Source organism: Macaca mulatta, chromosome 15, assembly GCF_049350105.2.
Source record: "Macaca mulatta isolate MMU2019108-1 chromosome 15, T2T-MMU8v2.0, whole genome shotgun sequence".
NCBI classification, from domain to species: Eukaryota; Metazoa; Chordata; class Mammalia; order Primates; family Cercopithecidae; genus Macaca; species Macaca mulatta.
The window spans coordinates 125,201,030-125,220,949 of NC_133420.1; the positions used below are offsets into that span (position 1 = coordinate 125,201,030).

The following is a 19,920-nucleotide window of genomic DNA, read 5'->3' on the forward strand; positions in this document are numbered from 1 at the left end:
GAGGCAGGAGAATGGCGTGAACCCTGGAGGCGGAGCTTGTAGTGAGCCGAGATCGCGCCACTGCACTCCAGCCTGGGCTTCAGAGGGAGACTCCATCTCTAAATAAATAAATAAATAAATGAATAAATAAATGAGACAGCAGTCATTTTGAGCTATGCATTCATCTCTCGAAACTGCTTGCTATTGCCACAAGTAGCTATAAATTAACCTAATAAGGCCATACTGGATATGGTAACCCACATCCTAGAGCTTAACAATGTATAGCCAATCACTAATTAATGTTATTTCTATAATCAGTGAGAATTCTTGACAAATCGCTTTGTATCAGCCCACTCCTTGTCTCCCTTTTTTGCTTTTAGTAAAGGCCATATAGAGTTTATATTCAGGGTTTCTTGGATGAGTCTTTTGGGCAGCTGTCCTCACTTTCCTTTGTTGTTATTGTTGTTGTCGTTGTTTTTGGAGAGACAGGATCTTACTCTGTGGCTGAGGCTGGAAGACTAGAGTGCAGTGGTGCAATCAAAGCTCACTGTAACCTTAAACTCCTGAGCTCAAATGATCCTCTCACCTCGGTTTACCAATTAGCTAGGACTACAGCATGTACTACCATGCCTGGCTAACTATTTTTGTTTTTTTGTAGCGATGGAGGTCTCTCTATGTTGCCCAAGCTGGTCTTGAATTCCTGGCCTCAAGCAATCCTCCTGCCTTGGCCTCCCAAAGTGCTGGGATTACAGGTGTGAGCCACAGTGCTCAGCCCAGCCTCTTACTTTTAGTCAACAGAAATAAGCACATTAAAAGATCTGGTTCCACTCCCATATGTAAAGAGCCTGGATTCTCCCACGCTTACGTGAGTTTTACCTCCAGGAGCCCCACCAGGTGCTCATTGTGAACAGAAAATAAATTCCTTCGTGCACCTGGCAGGGAGAGAGGGAAAGTAACTATTTGAAATACAACTAGAACACAGGGCTCTGTTTAAGAAAGACCTGTCCTCAAAAGGTAATACTTTACCAGAGCCTTAACAGACTTAGGGGAAGGGCAATTACACAACTCAGCCCATACTAGACTTCCTGTCTCACATAAAGGGTTAAAAAAAGGGCTAAGAAATTCTTCTGAAGGTCAGAGCCCAGGGACTCAGGCCCACTAGAAAATGGATATGTAATCATAAAATTACACACTGTTTTCCCTCTACAATGCCTTACCACCACATCAGCAGGGTTCCAGTATAATAACTGTAAATTATAACCGAGAGAGCAGCGATTGTTCATTTAAGAGGCACCTTAAAACAACAATATCAAAATATTCCTACCATTCAGTAGTCTGTTTAATGGGTATGAGGAGACCTCAAGCACAATTTGGACTCAACTATTACATCCTTAAAATATTATTTAGCTAAGGCTAATGTAAAATATGAGAAACTATCTCCCTAAACAACATCTATAGACGATATTCAGAATTAGCTCCCAGTGTTGACAGTTTTAGTGACCCTTGGACATTTTTCTTGATGGCCTAAAGCAAGAAGTTTTTAACATGGTATGTAAACAAAAAATTGACCCATTATCCATTGTATGGACTTCAACATTTTGCCAAACATTTTAAAGAGACTCGACATAACAAAAACAAACAAACAAAAAACCCTCATAAGAAAATGTTTATCCTCTTTGTCTAAAAGAGAGATCATTTTGGTTAACATGCGAGGCACCCTCCACTTCATCTCCCTATTTGGGGCATTAATAATTCTGGCTTTCTTACTGAAGTAAAATATATGTAACAAAACTTACTATTTTGGCCATTTTAAAGTGTACAGTTCAATGGTGTTAAGTCTAATACATTAACATTGTTATAAAACCATCTCCACCATCTGCGTCCCATACATTTTTTTCTTCAGCTTCACAGTGGAATTTTTTCATGTTCCCAACTGAATCTATATCTATTAAGCAATAATTCCCCATTCCTTGTATGCCGAAACCTGGCAACCAACATTATGCTTTGTCTCTACAATTTGACTACTCTAGGTACCTCATATAAGTAGAATTACATGGTATTTCTCTTTCTGTATCTGGCTTATTTCATTCGGCACAACTTCTTCAAGATTCGTTGATATTGTAGCATGTATCAGAACTTTATTCCTCTCTAAGGCTGAGTAATGTTCCCTAGTATTTATATACCCCCTTTTGTTAATCCATTCGCCGTTGATGGACGTTTGGGTTATTTCTACCTTCTGGTTATTGTGAAATGCTGCTATAAACATTGATGCGCTAGTAATAGTTTGAGTCCCTGCTTTCAATTCTTTGGCAGTATATACCTATCTAGAAGTAGAATTGCTGGATTATATGGTAATTTGATTTTTAAATTTTTGAGGAACTGCCAAATAGTTTTTCACACTAGTTTCACTATTTTACATTCCCACCAGCAATGCACAAGTGTTCCAATTTCTCCACATCCTCATTAACACTTGTTGCTTTTTTTTGATAATATACATTATAATGGATGTGAAATGGTATCTTATTGTGGTTTTGAATTAAATTTCCCTAATGATTAGTGATGTGGAGCATCTTGTGCATTTATGTATGTTCTTTGAAGAAATATCTATTCAAATCTGTTGCCCATTTTTGAGTCATCTTGTTTGTATCTTTTGTTGTCAAGTTTTGGCAGTTCTTTATATAATCTCGATATTAATCTTGTATCAGTATGTATGATCTGCAAATATTTTCTTGCAATCCATGAGTTGCCTTTTCAATCTATTGATAGTGTCCTTTGATGCACAAAATGTTTTTATTTTGATGAAATCTATTATTCTTTTATTGCCTGTGCTTTTGGTGTCTTTGATCCAAGAAATCATTGCCAAACCCAAATCACAAAACTTTTCCTTTATTCTTTCTTCTAAGACCTTTATAGTTTTAAGTCTTATATTTAGGCCTTTGATTCAGTTTGAGTTAGTTTATGTATATGGTATAAATAAGGGCCCAATATCACTCTTTACATGTGGACACACCGTACCCACCTTTCCCAACACCATTTGTTGAAAAGATTGACCTTTCACATGGTCTTGGCACCCTGGTTGAAAATCATTTGAACGTATGTACAAGGGTTTATTTGTGGGCTCTTTGTTCTGTTCTTTTGATTTATATGTCTGATATCTGTCTTCCTTTTTTTTTTTTTTTGAGACAGAGTCTCACTCTGTCACCCAAGCTGGAATGCAGTGGCACGATCTTGGCTCACTGCAACCTCCACTTCCTGGGTTCAAGTGATTCTTCTGCCTCAGCCTCCCAAGTAGCTGAGACTAGAGGCACGTGTCACCATGCCCAGCTAATTTTTATATTTTTAGTAGAGACGGGGTTTCACCATGCTGACCAGGCTGGTCTCAAACTCCCGACCTCAAGTGATCTGCCTGCCTTGGCCTCCCAAAGTGCTGAGATTACATATATATATCTGTCTTTATGCCACACTGAGTACCATGCTGTTTTGATTGCTATAACCTTAAAGTAAGTTTTGAAATCTGGAAGCATGAGTCCAACTTTATTCTTCTTATTCCAGATTGTTCAGGCTACTTGGACTTCTTTAAGACTCCTTATAAATGTTAGGATACATTTTTCGATTTCTGCAAAAAACATCATTAGAATTTAAATAGGGATTGCATTGAACCTGCCAATTGCTTTGGAAAGTATTGCCACTTAACAATATTAAATGTTGTAATCCGGCGGGCCGCAGTGGCTCACGCCTGTAATCCCAGCACTTTGGGAGGCCAAGGCGGGTAGATCATGAGATCAAGAGATCGAGACCATCCTGGCTACATGGTGAAACCCTGTCTCTACTAAAAATACAAAAATCAGCTGGGCATTGTGGCACGCACCTGTAGTCCCAGCTACTCAGGAGGCTGAGGGAAGAGAATCGCTTGAACCCCGGAGGCAGAGGTTGCAGTGAGCCGAGATCATGGCACTGCAATCCAGCCTGGGCGACAGAGCAAGACTCCATCTCAAAAAAAAAAAAAAAAAAAAAAAAAAGGGAAAACTGCATGTCCTGCACATGTACCCCAAAACTTAAAATAAATAAGTACATAAATAAAATTTAAAAAATTTTTTAAAAATCTTAATTGTATGTGGGTAGGTCCCTTTGATTTAAAGTGAGATAGAAGGCCAGGTGCAGTGGCTCACGCCTGTAATCCCAGCATTTTGGGAGGCTGAGGCAGGCGGATCACGAGGTCAGGAGATCGAGACCATCCGGGTTAACACGGTGAAACTCCGTCTCTACCAAAAATACAAAAAGAAATTAGCCAGACGTGGTGGCGGGCACCTGTAGTCCCAGCTACTCGGGAGACTGAGGCAGGAGAATGGCTTGAACCCAGGAGGTGGAGCTTGCAGTGAGCCGAGATGATGCCACTGCAATCCAGCCTGGGTGATAGAGCGAGACTCCGTCTCAAAAAAAAAAAAAAAAAAAAAAAAAAAGTGAGATAGAAATAATTTTTTAAAACTTACTTTTCAAAATTTGCAAAACTACATAAGTGTAAAAGAAATTTACATTTTGTCCCTGGATTGATATAAGACAAAAACATTGTGTGGGAAAGCTGGGGTTGAGGACGAACGAGATTCTGGTACATAGCCAAAATTTCAGAGTCAACTTCAGATTTTCAAGGGCCATAAAATAGGTAACCTGAAGCCACGGTCTCCAACAGATAAAAAGAACCAGATAATATCTGTGTTCCAGGGAGAAAGCATAGAAAATTGGCCGAGTTCTATCACTGACAAAACTTAGTGGGAAAGAGGGATCTGGAAGGTGGGAGGGTGGAAGGATCCCCGGCTTGGAGGGTGGGGAAGGGCTGTGCTTCAGCCTCCCCGTCCCACTGCCCCTCCCCCTCCCGCTGCCCCTCCCCAACAAAGGAGCCTTTGTGATGTGAAGGCCCCAGCTCTGTGACGCAGGCCTGGGCCCCAGTCCCTAGTCTCCACGGGGATGCCCAGATCTCAGTTGCTTGAAAGCAACGCGCCTATTCACATGGAGAATCTCCCCTTTCCTCTAAAATTACTTAGTGCCTCGTCGCTAAACGCCCCCAGCTCCACACCATGGGTGTTGGATATCTTCCTCACCTTGGTGTTTGCCCTGGGGTTCTTCTTCCTATTATTCCCCTACTTCTCTTACCTCCGTTATGACGACCCACCCTCACCATCGCCTGGGAAGAGAAAGGTGAGGAGCCCTCAGTCCGGACCCACAGAGCTTGATTCTTTCCTTTCTTTTTCTTATTAGTTCTACTTTTCCAAATCCAGTGGAGAGACTTCTGCGATGGGAAGTCTCAGGAGAGACCAGAACATCATCCTTCCAGGGAGAGGCAGGGCAGCCAGGGTTGGTAGGGGTGGATCGTGTACTGGGATTTCCATCCCAAGCTCTCAGTCCGCCTGTGGGGGAGCGCAGGAGGCGTCAAGACAAAAATCAAACCCGTGGACTCAGCGCCAGGAACGGTCATGAGACGGGGGAGGTCTCTGTTGGAGGCCAGACCCTGAGCCCTGGCTCATCAGCCCCTTCCTGGGACAGATGGCTCGGGGCCCACTCTCCTCCGTATGGGGTGATCTGGGGGCTGTGCTGAGCCCCCGAGGGCCTCCCATCGGGGCCTGGCGTCTCCTTTGGTCTCCTGGGAAGCAGAATCCTATCTGACAGCTCAGCGGTGCCTGCGGGCCTGAGCCTGTGAGTTCCTCGAGCAGAGGAACCGGGACTGACAGCGCCCGTGGTGGACCTCATATTGAAAATCCGTGTGTGTGTGTGCGTGTGTGTGTGTGTGTGTGTGTGTGTGTGTGTATGATTTTTATGTTATTTTATTTTTGAGACGGAGTCTCGCTCTGTCGCGCAGGGTGCAGTGAAATGGAGGGATACCGGCTCACTGCAACCTCTGCTTCCCGAGTTCAAGCTATTCTCCTTCTTAGCCTCCTGAGTAGCTGGGATTACAGGCACCCGCCACCACGCCCGGCTAATTTTTGTATTTTTAATAGAGACGGGGTTTCACCATGGCCAGGCTGGTCTCAAACTCCTGACCTCAGGTGATCCACCTGCCCTGGCCTCCCAAAGTGCTCGGATTACAGGCTTGAGCCACCGCGCCCGGCCCCCTCTGCCAGAGAAAAGCAGTTTGTCATCCATTTAAACATGAGTGGGAGGAAGCACACAGAGCTCCCTGAGCCAGAGAGCCACGCGGTTCATGAGTGCAGCGTGCCGCGGCCGGGCTGGGGGCGGAGATTGAGAGCCGGTCCTAGCTCCTCCCCCTTTCTTGTCTCCCAGTGTCATCTTGTCTCCCCGCGTCATCTTGTCTCCCAGTGTCCAGTAGGGCGGAGAGGGAGGCCCAGAGGCAGGATGAAAAACCACAGTCTGAGAGGTAAGGCTCTGCCAGGGCACACTAGAGTTAATTTGATCTCGTCTGCCCTGGAGGGAACTGACTCTGAAGAAGTCAGTTGAAGAAGCCCGAGGCGGGGGCTCATAGGAAGGAAATCAGAACCCCGGGTCCTTCTCAGATTCCGAGCCGGAATGAAGCCTTGGTGGGCCAGGGACTGGGCCTTACCCAGCAGGGGGCAGTGTGTGTGTAGTGTGGAGAACAACGCCTGCCTGGATGGGAGGGGGGTGAGGGGGCCTCCTGGCCCCTGGGAACAGCTGTTCAACTCTGCTAAGGCTGATTCCTCTTTGAGACCACCCCAGTCCTTTGTCCCCACAGGGCAGTTGTGAGGACTGTGGGGGTGGGGGGGTCCGTGTGTGGAAGCCCTTTGTGAATGACAAAGCCCTGCCTGCCATGCCTTGCTATTACCCTCCGGGCCGTGTGGCTCTGGACACAGATGTGCGAGTTCCAGGGTCTAATTCCCCATGGTCTTCCCTAAAGAAACATGCACTCATCCTCCTGTGAGATCCCAGGCCCCTCCTGCACTGCCCTCACCCAGTCTCCTGATTTCCAGCTTGTAGGGCGTGCCCGAGAGGCCTGGAGGAGCTTTGGGACCTGTTTTCACAACTGCAGAGGTGAGGCACTTCCCGTTCCCTGCATCCTTCCTGCCAGGGCTGGGACCCCAGGGCCGTAGGCAGCCTGGAGCTGACCTGGGATGGGGAGACCACAGGGACAGAGGATGGGAGTAAAACCTTGGGGAAAGGGGTAGCAGGAGAATTGGGCAGTCAGGATGTGGGGTGGTGGAGGGGCTGTGACCCGAGCTCCCACTCTGGCCCCCGCCCCACCTGCTCCTGGCTGCAGCTTGTGCCTCCTGTCTCCTGCAGCCTCCTGGGGCCACACCCTGACAAAGGTGACTTTGGTCAGCTCTCCGGTCCAGACCCCCCAGGTGAGGTGGGCAAAAGAGCACCTGATGGAGACTCCCGGTCCTCTCATGAGACTATGGAAGATGCTGCTCCCATGCTTTCCCCGTTAGCTTCCCCGGATCCTCGAACCAAGCATCCTCAGGATCTGGCCTCCACCCCATCACCAGGCCCAATGACCACTTCAGTCTCCTCCCTAAGTGCCTCCCAGGCACCAGAACCTTCCCTTCCCCCAGAAAGCCCCTCACCCGAGCCACCTGCACTTTTCCCTCACCCACCACACACCTCTGATCGTCCGTCTCCTCCGAAAGCTTTCCCTGCTCCTCCCCTGCGGGACTCCACTCTGATAATTCCATCTCACTGTGACTCAGTGGCACTTCCACTGGGCACCGTCCCTCAAAGCTTGTCTCTGCGTAAGGATTTGGCGGCTTCTGTCCCAGCCATCTCAGGCCTTGGCGGCTCAAACAGTCAAGTTTCTGCCTTCTCCTGGTGGCAGGAGACTACCAGAACCTGGTGCGTCTTCAACTCGTCAGTCCAGCAAGATCATCTTTCCCGCCACCCACCAGAGACCTGTCAGATGGAAGCTGGTAGCCCGTTTTTACTCAACTCTGATGGCCAGAATGTCATGGGTATACAAGTCATAGAAAGAGCCAAAGTCAACATTTCGGAGGAAAAAGAAAACGATGGATCATTTCCAAAACAAATGAGCCCAGAAAAGCACTTGAATTCTTTGGGGAATTTGGTTAAATCATTGGATGCTGAGCAGGACCCCACAACCCCAAAACCCTTCTGGAACATGGGCAAGAACTCGAAACAGCTGCCCAGTCCTCAGAAGCTCTCAGATCCTAGGATCTTGCAGGAAAGTTTTCAGAAGAATTATAGCCAGCTTTTCTGGGGCCTCCCCTCTCTGCACAGCGAATCCCTGGTGGCTAATGCCTGGGTCACTGAAAGGTCTTACACTTTACAGTCTCCTCCTTTCTTGTTCAATGGAATTTCCAATGTCTGCCCAATGCAAAGGGAGACTACAATGTCCCCACTGCTTTTCCAGGCCCAGCCCCTGTCCCATCTGGGGCCTGAGTCCCAACCCTTTATTTCATCCACACCCCAATTCCGGCCCATACCTATGGCTCAGGCCGAGGCTCAGGCCCATCTTCAATCCTCTTTCCCAGTCCTATCTCCTGCTTTTCCATCCCCGATTGATAACTCTGGAGTAGCTTGCCCTGCGTCGCAGATTAAAGTGCAAGCTCTTTGCCTACCTGAAACTCAGCACCCTGAATGGCCTTTGTTGAGGAAACAACTAGAAGGTGGGTTGGCTTTACCCCCTAGGGTCCAAAAATCTCAGGATGTGTTTAGTGTCTCCACTCCTAACCTTCCCCAGGAAAGCTTGACATCCATTCTGCCTGAGAACTTTCCGATCAGTCCTGAACTCCGGAGACAACTGGAGCAACACATTCAAAAGTGGTTCATTCAACACCAGGGCAACCTAGGAAGGATCCAAGAGTCTCTGGATCTGATGCAGCTTCAGGACGAATCGTCAGGGACAAGTCAGGCCAAGGGCAAACCCAGGCCCTGGCAGTCCTCCACGTCCACAGGCGAAAGCAGCAAGGAGGCACAGAAGGTGAAGTTCCAGCTGGAGAGGGACCCATGCCCACATCTGGGGCAAATTCTGGGGCAGACCCCGCAAAATCTATCCAGGGGCATGGAAAGCTTCCCAGGGAAGGTTCTGGGGGCGACCTCTGAGGAGTCAGAAAGGGACTTGAGGAAGCCCTTGAGGAGTGACTCGGGAAGTGATTTATTAAGACGCACAGAGAGGAATCGTATAGAAAATGTCCTGAAAGCCCACGTCGGCAGGAAGTTGGGCCAGATCAATGAGGGCTTGATCCCCGTGAGTGTGCGTCGATCCTGGCTTGCTGTCAACCAGGCTTTTCCCGTGTCTAACACCCACGTGAAGACCAGCAATCTAGCACCCCCGAAAAGTGGGAAAGCCTGTGTGAACACAGCCCAGGTGCTTCCCTTCCTCGAGCCGTGTACGCAGCAGGTGCTGGGAGCCCATATTGGGAGGTTATGGGCCAAACACAGGTGGGGTCTACCCCTCAGGGTCCTCAAACCCATTCAGTGCTTTAAACTGGAAAAGGTTTCGTCCTTGTCTCTTACACAGCTTGCCGGTCCCTCCTCAGCCACCTGTGAACCTGGGGCTGGCTCAAAAGTTGAGGTGGCCATGTTCCTTAGAGAGCCACCGATGGCAAGTCTGAGACAGCAGGTGCTGACCAAAGCATCTGACACGCCAGAGAGTCTTCTGGCCTCTTCCCCTGCATGTAAGCAGTTCCAGAGGGCCCCGCTGGGGATCCCATCTTGGAATGATCATGGGCCCTTGAAGGCTCCTCCAGCTGCACAGGAGGGCAGGTGGCCATCTAAGCCCCTCACATACAGCCTCACAGGCAGCACCCAGCAGAGCAGGAGCTTAGGAGCCCAGTCTTCAAGGGCTGGGGAGACCAGGGAGGCAGAACCACAACCCAGAGTCCCCTTGGGAACCCATATGCTGGCAAACCTCCAAGCCACAGGTGATGATGTGCGTGGTTTCGAGGCTCCAGGGACCAGCAGAAGTTCTCTACTCCCTAAAATGTCTGTCTCCCAAGATCCAAGACAGCTGTGTCTTATGGAGGAGGTTATTAGTGAATTTGAGCCTGGAATGGCCACGAAGTCAGAAACCCAGCCTCAAGTTTGTGCCGCTGTTGTGCTCCTTCCAGATGGGCAAGCGTCTGTTCTGCCCCTTGTTACAGAGAATTTGGCTCCTCAAGTGCCCCAGGGCCATCTCCAGAGCATGCCTGCTGGGAACATGCGGGCTTCCCAGGAGCTACGTGACCTCATGGCAGCCAGAAGGAGCAACCTGGGGCACAGGGAGCCCAAGAACCCAAACTGTCAAGTCTCATGCAAGAGACAAAGCCCGATGTTTCCCCCTCCTCACAAGAGTGAGAACTCTAGGAAGCCCAACTTAGAAAAACATGAAGAAAGGCTTGAAGGATTGAGGACTCCTCAACCTAGCCCGGTCAGGAAAACAGAGGACACCCGTCAGGATGAAGGCGTCCAGCCATTGCCATCAAAGAAACAGCCTCCTTCAATAAGCCACTTTGGAGAAAACATCAAGCAATTTTTTCAGCGGGTTTTCTCAAAGAAAAAAAGCAAGCCAGCACCAGTCACTGCTGAGAGCCAAAAAACAGGAAAAAACAGATCCTGTGTGTACAGCAGCAGTGCTGAAGCTCAGGGGCTCATGACAGCAGTTGGACAGATGCTGGAGGAGAAGATGTCACTTTGCCACGCACGCCATGCCTCGAAGGTAAATCAGCACAAACAGGAGTTTCAAGCCCCAGTCTGTGGGTTTCCCTGCAACCACAGGCACCCCTTCTACTCAGAACACAGCAGAATGCTGAGCTATGCCGCCAGCAGTCAACAAGCCACTCTCAAGAGCCAGAGTTGTCCCAACAGAGAGAGGCAAATCAGAGATCAACAGCCCTTGAAAAGTGTCCGGTGCAACAATGAGCAATGGGGCCTGCGACATCCCCAACTCTTGCTCCCCAAGAAAGCTGTATCCCCAGTCAGTCCCCCTCAGCACTGGCCGAAGACACCTGGTGCCTCCAGTCACCATCACCACTGTCCCAGGCACTGTCTTCTTCGGGGAGGTATCTAATTTGGTCAGTCACAAATTCATTTTTAGCCTTCCTTAGAGAAAAACAAATCCCCAAGAAAAAATTCACTCTATGTAGAGAAAAAATATTTTCTCTCATGTTAGTACATGCAGAACATTTAATATTCCACAATATATATGGTTTTTTATTCATAAGAGGGTGATGGCTTTTATTTGTGCCGTGCTTGGTGTGGGCTTGGTTTCTAGAAGCAACAGGAAAGGTGCTGACAGTGGTGCTGTAAGCCCACCTTCATCCTGAGTTCCTTCACTGAACCTTACGTTTCCGTAACACTGTCTTTACACAAACAACAAAAAATTCTAAAATCAAGATGAGAAAAACCTATGAAGAGCCCACTCTGAAATAGGATTCAACCCGTCTTTCCACTACTTACTCTCTACCTCAAAGTTTATGCAGCTCTAGGGAGAAGGTTTGCAGAGATGTCACAGGGCTGAACATCGCCATGCAGGCTCCAGGAAGTGCCACAGCCCAGTAGCTTCATGTGTCACAAAATAGTGGAAGTTTGGGTGGGAGAGTGCTGGGCCCTGAGTTCAGAAGTGGGAGAAGTCTTGACCCTGGGTATCCTGGTGGAGAATAGATAATGCCTGCCCCTGGAAAGCCCCTTCTCTCCCTGACAAAGGCTGGGATGGAGATGGGCCCTCTTAGCTCAGCCAACATGCAAAGCACAGAGTCCCCATCCCACTGCCTCTCCCTTTCTCGCACTCTGGAGTGGCGGTGGGGACAGACCTTCCAGCTCTGTGCATGTATAGGTGGGGGGTGGGGAGCCGGGGGGGCAGCCTTCATGGAGGCTGCTGAGGTCCGTGAACTTCCCTGCCCCAAATGAGTGAATGACCCTGCTCCTGGGTCGCCTGCCTTTGTCTGTCTCACCTAGGTGTCTCTCAGCTTCAAAGAAGTAGTTCTGGATGAATGGAACAGGTTATGCATGTGTGTGCAGAGGCTTCTGATGGTGGGACTCTGTAGAGCTACAGGGGATGCAGACAGAGAACTGAAAAGGGGGTGAAGTGTGTGTGAGGGGGCCATAAGTGGTGCCGTGACCCAGGAGACTCTGACATTCCAACCCCTTCGAGAGGCCTAAAGGGGCCTACTGGCTTATCCTGGCCCCACCCCAGGGTCCGTCCCTGCTCCAGCTCCCAGATCACAGACCTAGAAAAACCACATTTACCCCCAACACAGAGGGCCATATTAGCGAGAAGGCAAGGTGGCAAAGTGAATAAGGAAGACGAATTTCTTAACATCTTTGATAAGCTTTCACAAATAACCTACTGAACTTTTTTTTTTTTTGAGACGGAGTTTCACTCTTTTGCTCAGGCTGGAGTGAAGTAGCGTGATCTTGGTTCACTGCAACCTCCGGCCCCTGGGTTCAAGTGATTCTTCTGCCTCAGCCTCCCAAGTAGCTGAGATGATAGGCACCCACCACCACACCCGACTAATTTTTGTGTTTTTAGTAGAGACGGGGTTTCGCCATGTTGGCCAGGACGGTCTCGAACTCCTGACCTCAGGTGATCTAACAGCCTCGGCCTCCCAGAGTGCTAGGATTACAGATGTGAGCCACTGCGCCTGACTCACCTATTGAATTGTGTCAAGGATGTGTTGACAATAGGTGAAAAAGCAAAGAATAGAGAACTGCAGGCATAACTTGGAGTCCGGGGAACTTTAATTGCCAGTTGCATTATTATTTTACAAAGAACTCCTACAGAAAAAACTTCCTGGAGGTTTCCCCTACATACACAGCTACATTTTCTGCCATGCTCGCACTGTTATCAAAGCATGCGGCATCCAACCACAGACCATCAAGGGGCTTGATAATTGCCTCCTCCATATACTTTCTGAGGTTGGTCAGGTTTATAACCATTCATGTAACACAATTAATCCTTGTAACTGGGCCCATGGCCTCGTGGCTTGTCACTTTTTCCAAGCAGGTGCTCTTCTTTTTGGTTGCTCAGAGGTTTGCTGCGGCACCTTCCCTCTTTGCAGCGGGCTGGCCTGCACCATGTTGTAACCAGAAGAGCCCACTTCCCCGGGGACACGCCTTCTGTGCTCTCCACAGTCACGTCACGCTGCCACTGTGCAAATGATGCCAACTATAAATCCCAGAAAGCGGTAAAATAAATCCCAGAAAGCGGTATAATAATGCTGTGCCAGGCACAGTCGGTGAGGATTTAGAGACTGCTGACGTCTTTCCTAAGAAACGTGGGTGACATCGGCCGGGCGCGGTGGCTGCTCACGCCTGTAATCCCAGCACTTTGGGAGGCCGAGGCGAGCGGATCAGGAGGTCAGGAGATCCAGACCATCCCGGCTAACATGATGAAACCCTATCTCTACTAAAAATACAAAAATATTAGCCGGGCGTGATGGCGGGCGCCTGTAGTCCCAGCTACTCCGGAGGCTGAGGCAGGAGAATGGCGTGAACCTGGGAGGTGGAGTTTGCAGTGAGCTGAGATTGCGCCACCGCACTCCAGCCTGGGTGACAGAGCGAGAAAAAAAAAAAAGTGATGGGTGGCATCACTCCGGTTCTAATCATTTTTGTGCTTCAGCTGCCCCCCTGGATCAGTGCTTCTGGTGAAATGCAGTCCGTTTTAGGAGGGCCTCACCCTCTTTCGCTGTAATGATGTTTGCAGTTCTTTCTTTTCTATGCCGAAAATCCAGAATTACCACCCCGTTCCCTATGGTTCACAATCTCAACCATGTTTCTCCAGTGACCACTTCAATTCACACAGCCATCCCTCAGTTGAAATATTGCCTTTGAACATCATGAGCAAGACCACTGCTCTTTGAATTTCTGCCAGTTTCACACCAGTTGCAGATTATATACATACTTCACGTCAATAAGCTTATTTTGTAGAGTGTGGTTTCTGGAGTCAGATAAACTCTCCACCTACTAGGTCTGTTACTTGGGCAAGCCATTTATTTCTTGCCTAGATTTACCAGTTTGTTAGAATTACATTACTTTACTCCAAAAGATTTTATTCTGTGAATTACATTGCTTTTCTTGTTCTTTAAAAATTGTAAATCTAGGGATTTAGGCTTGGTTTTTTTTTTTAAATATGAGTACTTATCTAAACAAGTATTTGAAAATTTTTCTTTTTTCTGTACATATATTTGAAATCTGGCCAGGCACGGTGGCTCACGCCCATAATGCCAGCACTTTGGGAGGCCAAGGTGGGTGGATCACCTGAGGTCAGGAGTTTGAGACCAGCCTGGCCAATATGTTAAAAACCTGTCTCTACTACAAATACAAAAGAATTAGCTGGGCGTGATGGCAGGCGCCTGTGATCCCAGCAACTTGGGAGGCTGAGACAGGAGAATCACTTGCACCCAGGAGGCAGAGGTTGCAGTGAGCTGAGATTGTGCCACTGCACTCCAGCCTGGGCAACAGAGTGCGACCCCATCTAAAAAAAAAAGAAAAGAAAGAGAAAGAAAGAAAGAAATCTGTTAACAGCCTTGCTGTGAAGACATTTTTGTCTGTTTCCTTTACTTTGTATACTTATTTAATATTAAAACCTCTATTATTGCTCAGCAAAGAGGAGAATTGTTTCCTTGGAGAAAAAAACATCCTTAAGAACTTACTAGTTTAAAGCTGAGCATCTTAGATTTGAAGGTTGCCTTACCTTTTTAATGACTTTTTTTTTTATGAGTTGGTAAAAAGTCCTAAAATCTTAGGAACAGAAACAATTGAGAATTAAAAGTCAAGTCATTGTAATGGAGCCAGCTGACAGTTTGTGTGTTCTGCTAAGCCAGTAGTGAGTGGGAACAGTTTCTATGTGGGAACAGAATCAGGGTCCCGATTACCCCAAAAAGGCTCTTTCTTGTTTGGTGTGAAGCCAAAATATGAAACCGAGAGTGAGTATCAAACAGTATGGGCAATTTTCAATGGCCATGGAATTGGAGAAGTGGGAGCATAGCCTGCAAATCAACTTCTCAGAGCCTGAGAACTGAGGATTCTTAATGAAGGGGCTGGGTATTAAGAGGAAAGGGAAGAATATTCATAGTTTTTCTTGGGAAGGGAGGTAGGTTTTTTTGGAATCAAAGAGCCACCTCTTTTCTGTCGGTTTTTGGTCTCTTCTGGCCATTGTCATGGTGATTGTCAATTGTAAAGGTGCCAGTAGGAGCGTCGTTTAACATGGAAGTTGGATTATAATGAAGCTAGGTTTTTCAGAAGCCAAGCTGCCACTGCAGATTTTGCCAGCTTCAGCCAGTTTAGTCCTAAGAAGGAACTTCTGACCCCAGACATCCTGTTTTCTAAAACTAAGCAGAGTTAAAGCTGAATGGGAATTTAGCTCTATCGCATAGGCATTGGTTGGGCAACAAAAGCAGGGTAGGGCTCCAGCTAAGCCACGTAGGCACTACAATGGGTAACAGAAAGGATGGTTTCCAGGCACTTCAGAGAAACCAAGGACAGCTACCACCAGAACTCAGAGTAGCCAACTGGGCTGCTCACAGGAGATGCCTGAACTGAAAGGTGATCAGATCCCACGGGAGACCCCGAGAAGACGTGGAGAGAGTTCAGAGGCTGTCCCGGAGGAGACCTGGAGAGAGCTCAGGGGCTGTCCCAGAGGAGACGTGGAGAGAGCTCAGAGGCTGTCCCGGAGGAGACGTGGAGAGAGCTCAGAGGCTGTCCCGGAGACGTGGAGAGAGTTCAGAGGTTGTCGTTACTGCTGCACTTGGCTGTTTTTCTTTGGATAATTATTGCAATCAATTTTAGTGATTCAGGTGTTAAATCACAGTCAAGCACCTATTTACCTAGTGGTGAGTTCCTTGGTGTTGTGAGTTCAATGTCATTTGTGGGGACAGTGGTCCAGGGAGGTTTTGGGAGGATGAACTCTTCTGAGTGACTTTGTAACCATAAAAAGTCATCCAAGAAAAGATGCTAGAAAAGCGAATATCCTACTAACTTCCTAGTCAGAAAAATGTCCAACACCATATTTATTTAGGGGCAAAATTATGTATTCAGAATTTTTCACAAAAAAACAGTGATGGGAGGAAATTATGCATCGGGGCCCGGTGAGTAAGACTTTCCCTTCGCAAATGTGCTGTGGGATCCCAGACCTTGGGAGTCCTACTGATTAGGGCCCACCCATATAACCTAATGTTACCTCAGTTACCTCTTTATAGGTCCTATCTCCAAATACAGCTGCATTCTGAGATAGTAGAGGTGAGCACTTCAACATACATTTGAGGCAACACAATTCTGTCCATGACAGTTGTCCACCTTAGTTTTATCGTGAACAGAATCTGTGAAAAAGACTTGACTTGGGGCCAGGAGTGGTGGCTCACTCCTGTTATCCCAACACTTTAGGAGGCCAAGGCAGGTGGATAACCCAAGGTCAGGAGTTCAAGACTAGCCTGGCCAATATAATGAAACCCCATCTCTACTAAAAATACAAAAATTTTATTTTGAATTTATTTGTATTTACTAAAAATACAAAAAGAATTAGCTGGGTGTGGTGGCAGGTGCCTGTAATCCCAGCTACTCAGGTGGCTGAGACGGGAGAATTGCTTGAACCCGGGAGGCAAAGGTTGCAGTGAGCCAAGACTGTGCCACTGCACTCAAGCAGTGGACAACAAGAGCAAAACTCCCCATCTAAAAGAAGAAGAAGAAGAAAAAAAGACTCGACTGAAGGCAGTGACCTAAGAATGAAGGAAGCAATGACAGCTGGCGACTGTTCCACAAGAACGTGCAAAGCCCCTGCAGGCCTGGGAGGGTGCAGAGCCTGCACCTCAGATTTGACTCATCTCATAGAATCATGGAATTTAAGCAAACCTCTTCCAGTATGAGGGAATCTTGAATAGAAACTCTAATATCTTAATCCCCAGTGTAACAAACTTTTACTATATTGTTCTCATGATGACAAATGGCTCATCAGAAAATGGATTAAAAGTAGAATTATTGTGAAAGCAGACTGGCTTATTTAAGACAAACAATCTGAAAACTGTAATCTAAAAAGTAAACATCCTTATATATATATATATATTTTTTTTTTTATGTATTCATTCTCTTTGCTTTGAAGCTTTCACTGTATGACCTTTGTCCATTTTATCTGTCACCATATTTTAGTGGTGCTATGCAGTGACTTTTGTAGAGCAATATCTCTCAAAGTGTGCAATGACAAATACTTATTGTCAAAAGAAAAGATTCTGTAGTCAAAGAAGTTTGGAAAACTTTAATTTTTTGATTAAGCAAAGCAAGAAGTCTGAGCTTCATTTATTGGTTTACTATGAAAAACGTTAGAGGCTTTATGATGTGCAAGAAGGACGTGTGTCATAATATTTCTCAAACCTCTTTGACTTTCAATACTTGCTTTTTTGTTTTTTTTTTCTTCTTTTGTGGAGAAATTTCAAAAACTTTGGAAAATACTTTTTAAGTGAGATTGAGAAGTTTGTTAAGCAAGATGACAAATACTAAAAATATACACTCTAAATATAGCCATGATGAATACTAAATAAATGCAGTGTTTTTATCAACATTATTCAAGGATATCCAAAGTTTTTCATGGCATAAAATGATGTTTTTCTCCTCAGTAATATAATACATGTGATGTTCCTGGAAACTTAAAAGAAAATCATCATTTATATGCTCTCGTATCAGTTTCATGCTGTATTTTTCATGTAGAAGAAAGAATTTGGTATCTTCTCAGGAATACATTGCCACATAAAAATATGTAAATTCCTTCAGATAAATTCTCACCTTCTGCAGAATGAGTCAAACAGCACGGGGAGAAACTGAATCCAGTGTTCACAGTGAGTGACATCACTCACTGTGCACAACTGTACTCCAGTCTGGGTGACACAGTGACACTCCATCTCAAAAAGGAAAAATAAAAATGAGGTATGGATGTATATGTTAAGTGGTAGAATGTCCTTTGAAGGTAAACTAAGATAAGTTAAAGATGCACAATATGAATCCTATAAACAACCACTAAAGAGAGTTACAGCCAATAAATCAGCAAAGGAGATTAAATGGAATCTTTTTGTTTGTTTGTTTGAGATGGAGTCTCACTCTGTTGTCCAGGCTGGAGTGCAGTGGTGCGATCTTGGCTCACTGCAAGCTCTGTCTCCAGGTTCATGCCATTCTCCTGCCTCAGCCTCCCAAGTAGCTGGGACTACAGGCACCCACCACCAACCCCAGCTAATTTTTTGTATTTTTAGTAGAGACACGGTTTCATCATGTTAGCCAGGATGGTCTTGATTTCCTGACCTCGTGATCCGCCCGCGTAGGCCTCCCACAGTGCTAGGATTACAGGTGTGAGCCACCATGCCTGGCCAAATTGAATCATTTTTAAAAAATTTAATTTATTTAACAGAAAGCAGAAAAAGAAAATGAAATAATAAAAAGAAATAGTAAAATGATAGAATAAATCCCACTATATCAATAATCGTATCTGTAAATGTTCCAAACACTCCAATTAAAAACTGATTGTCAGATTGAATTAAAAAGGAAGACTACTATAGTCCATCCACCAAAAACCCACATTAAATGCAAAGACACAATTAAGTTAAAATAAAAGGAATTTTAAAAATATTATGCTAACATGAATCCAGAGAAAACTGAGTGGCTATATTAATATCAGACAAAGTAGTTTAGACAAAGAATGTTGCAAGGGGTAATGAGGGTCAATCATAATGACAGAAGGACTAGTTCCTCCAGCAGATGCACACAACTAAATGTTTATGCACCTAATAACAGAGCTTCAAAATATCTCAAGATTCAATTGATATAATGGCAAGGATAAACAGATAAATCCACAGTTATAGTCTGAGATTTTAACACTTATTTCTCAATAAGATGAAATGTGTAGTTAGAATGCAAACATAAAAGACATGATTTACTTGATCTAATTGACATTTATAGAATATACCAAAAATGGCAGAATACACATTCTTTGCAACACACATGGAACATTAACCATTCTAGTCCATAAAACAAGTCTCAATAAACTTAAAATGATTCAATTCTTACAGTGTATGTGCTCTACCGACAATGGAATTAAAAAGAAGTCAATAACAGAAAGACATCTGGAATCTCCTTACGTATTTGGAAACCACATAAAACAATTTTACATTTCTTGTGAGTCAAAATAGAACTAACAAATTATAAATTATTTTGAGCTGAGTGTAAAATAAAACACAACACTTCAAAATTAGTGGAATCGCCCTCATATGACATTTAGAGAAAATTATATAAGAAAATTAGAAAGTTCTTCAATCAATGACCTCAGCTTCCACTTTAAGAAACTGGAAAAGGCCAGGCACAGTGGCTTATGCCTGTAATCCCAGCACTTTGGGAGATGGAGGCAGGCAGATCACCTCAGGTTGGGAGTTCGAGACCAGCCTGACCAACATGGAGAAACCCCATCTCTACCAAAAATACAAAATTAGCTGGGCATGGTGGTGCATGCCTATGATCCCAGCTACTCAGGAGGCTGAGGCAGGAGAATTGCTTGAACCCAGGAGGTGGAGGTTGCAGTGAGCCAAGATTGTGCCATTGCACACCAGCCTGGGCAACAAGAGCAAAACTCTGTCAAAAAAAAAAAAAAAAAAAAAAACTAGAAAAGAAAAAAAGAAACAACAGTAAGCAGAAGAAAGGAAGTAAAAAGCATCAGTGTAGAAATCAACAAATCAACACAATACAAATAGGCTAAAATCATTTACAGGAAATAAATGAAACCAAACTCTGTCTCTTTGAGAAGGTTCATAATATTGATAAACCTCTATTCAGGCTTATCAGGAAAAAAAAAAAGAGAGAAAACAAAAATAACCTATCAGGAATAAGAAGTAACATAGCAACAGATTCAACAGATGGTAAAGAGATAATAAATGGCAGTTATGAACAACATTGTGCCAACAGATTTGACAACTTAGATGAAGTGGACAAATTCCTCTGAAGACACAATTAGCTAGTCTCACTCAAAAAGAAAGAGCCAGAATAGCCCTGTATCTATTAAATAAATGGAAGCTGTAA

The 19,920-nt window shown here is 45.6% G+C and overlaps 2 protein-coding genes across 6 annotated transcripts in view; one reads left to right on the forward strand and one right to left on the reverse strand.

Annotated features, from left to right (window-relative positions):
* Positions 1 to 19,920, reverse strand: part of ZNF484 (zinc finger protein 484) — a 131,658-nt gene that overhangs the window by 35,265 nt on the left and 76,473 nt on the right. The window lies entirely within an intron of this gene.
* Positions 4,969 to 11,095, forward strand: LOC719765 (spermatogenesis-associated protein 31A1-like). Of its 2 annotated transcripts, none has more exons than XM_077966479.1 (4): positions 4,969 to 5,172; positions 6,289 to 6,346; positions 6,915 to 6,975; positions 7,225 to 11,095. In XM_077966479.1, the coding sequence occupies exons 1-4, from the start codon at positions 4,984 to 4,986 to the stop codon at positions 10,943 to 10,945; spliced, it is 4,029 nt and encodes a 1,342-aa protein (XP_077822605.1). In that variant the 5' UTR covers positions 4,969 to 4,983; the 3' UTR covers positions 10,946 to 11,095. The 2 variants fall into 2 exon arrangements, with proteins under 2 accessions (XP_077822605.1, XP_028691199.2); XM_028835366.2 differs by having other exon boundaries at positions 6,253 to 6,346; positions 7,225 to 11,092.

Coding starts and splice junctions, on each gene's coding strand:
- LOC719765 (XM_028835366.2), top strand. CDS start 4,984: ATGGAGAATCTCCCCTTTCCTCTAAAATTACTTAGTGCCTCGTCGCTA. Junction 5,173..6,252: donor CATCGCCTGGGAAGAGAAAG/GTGAGGAGCCCT, acceptor CTTGTCTCCCAG/TGTCATCTTGTCTCCCCGCG. Junction 6,347..6,914: donor GAAAAACCACAGTCTGAGAG/GTAAGGCTCTGC, acceptor CCTGATTTCCAG/CTTGTAGGGCGTGCCCGAGA.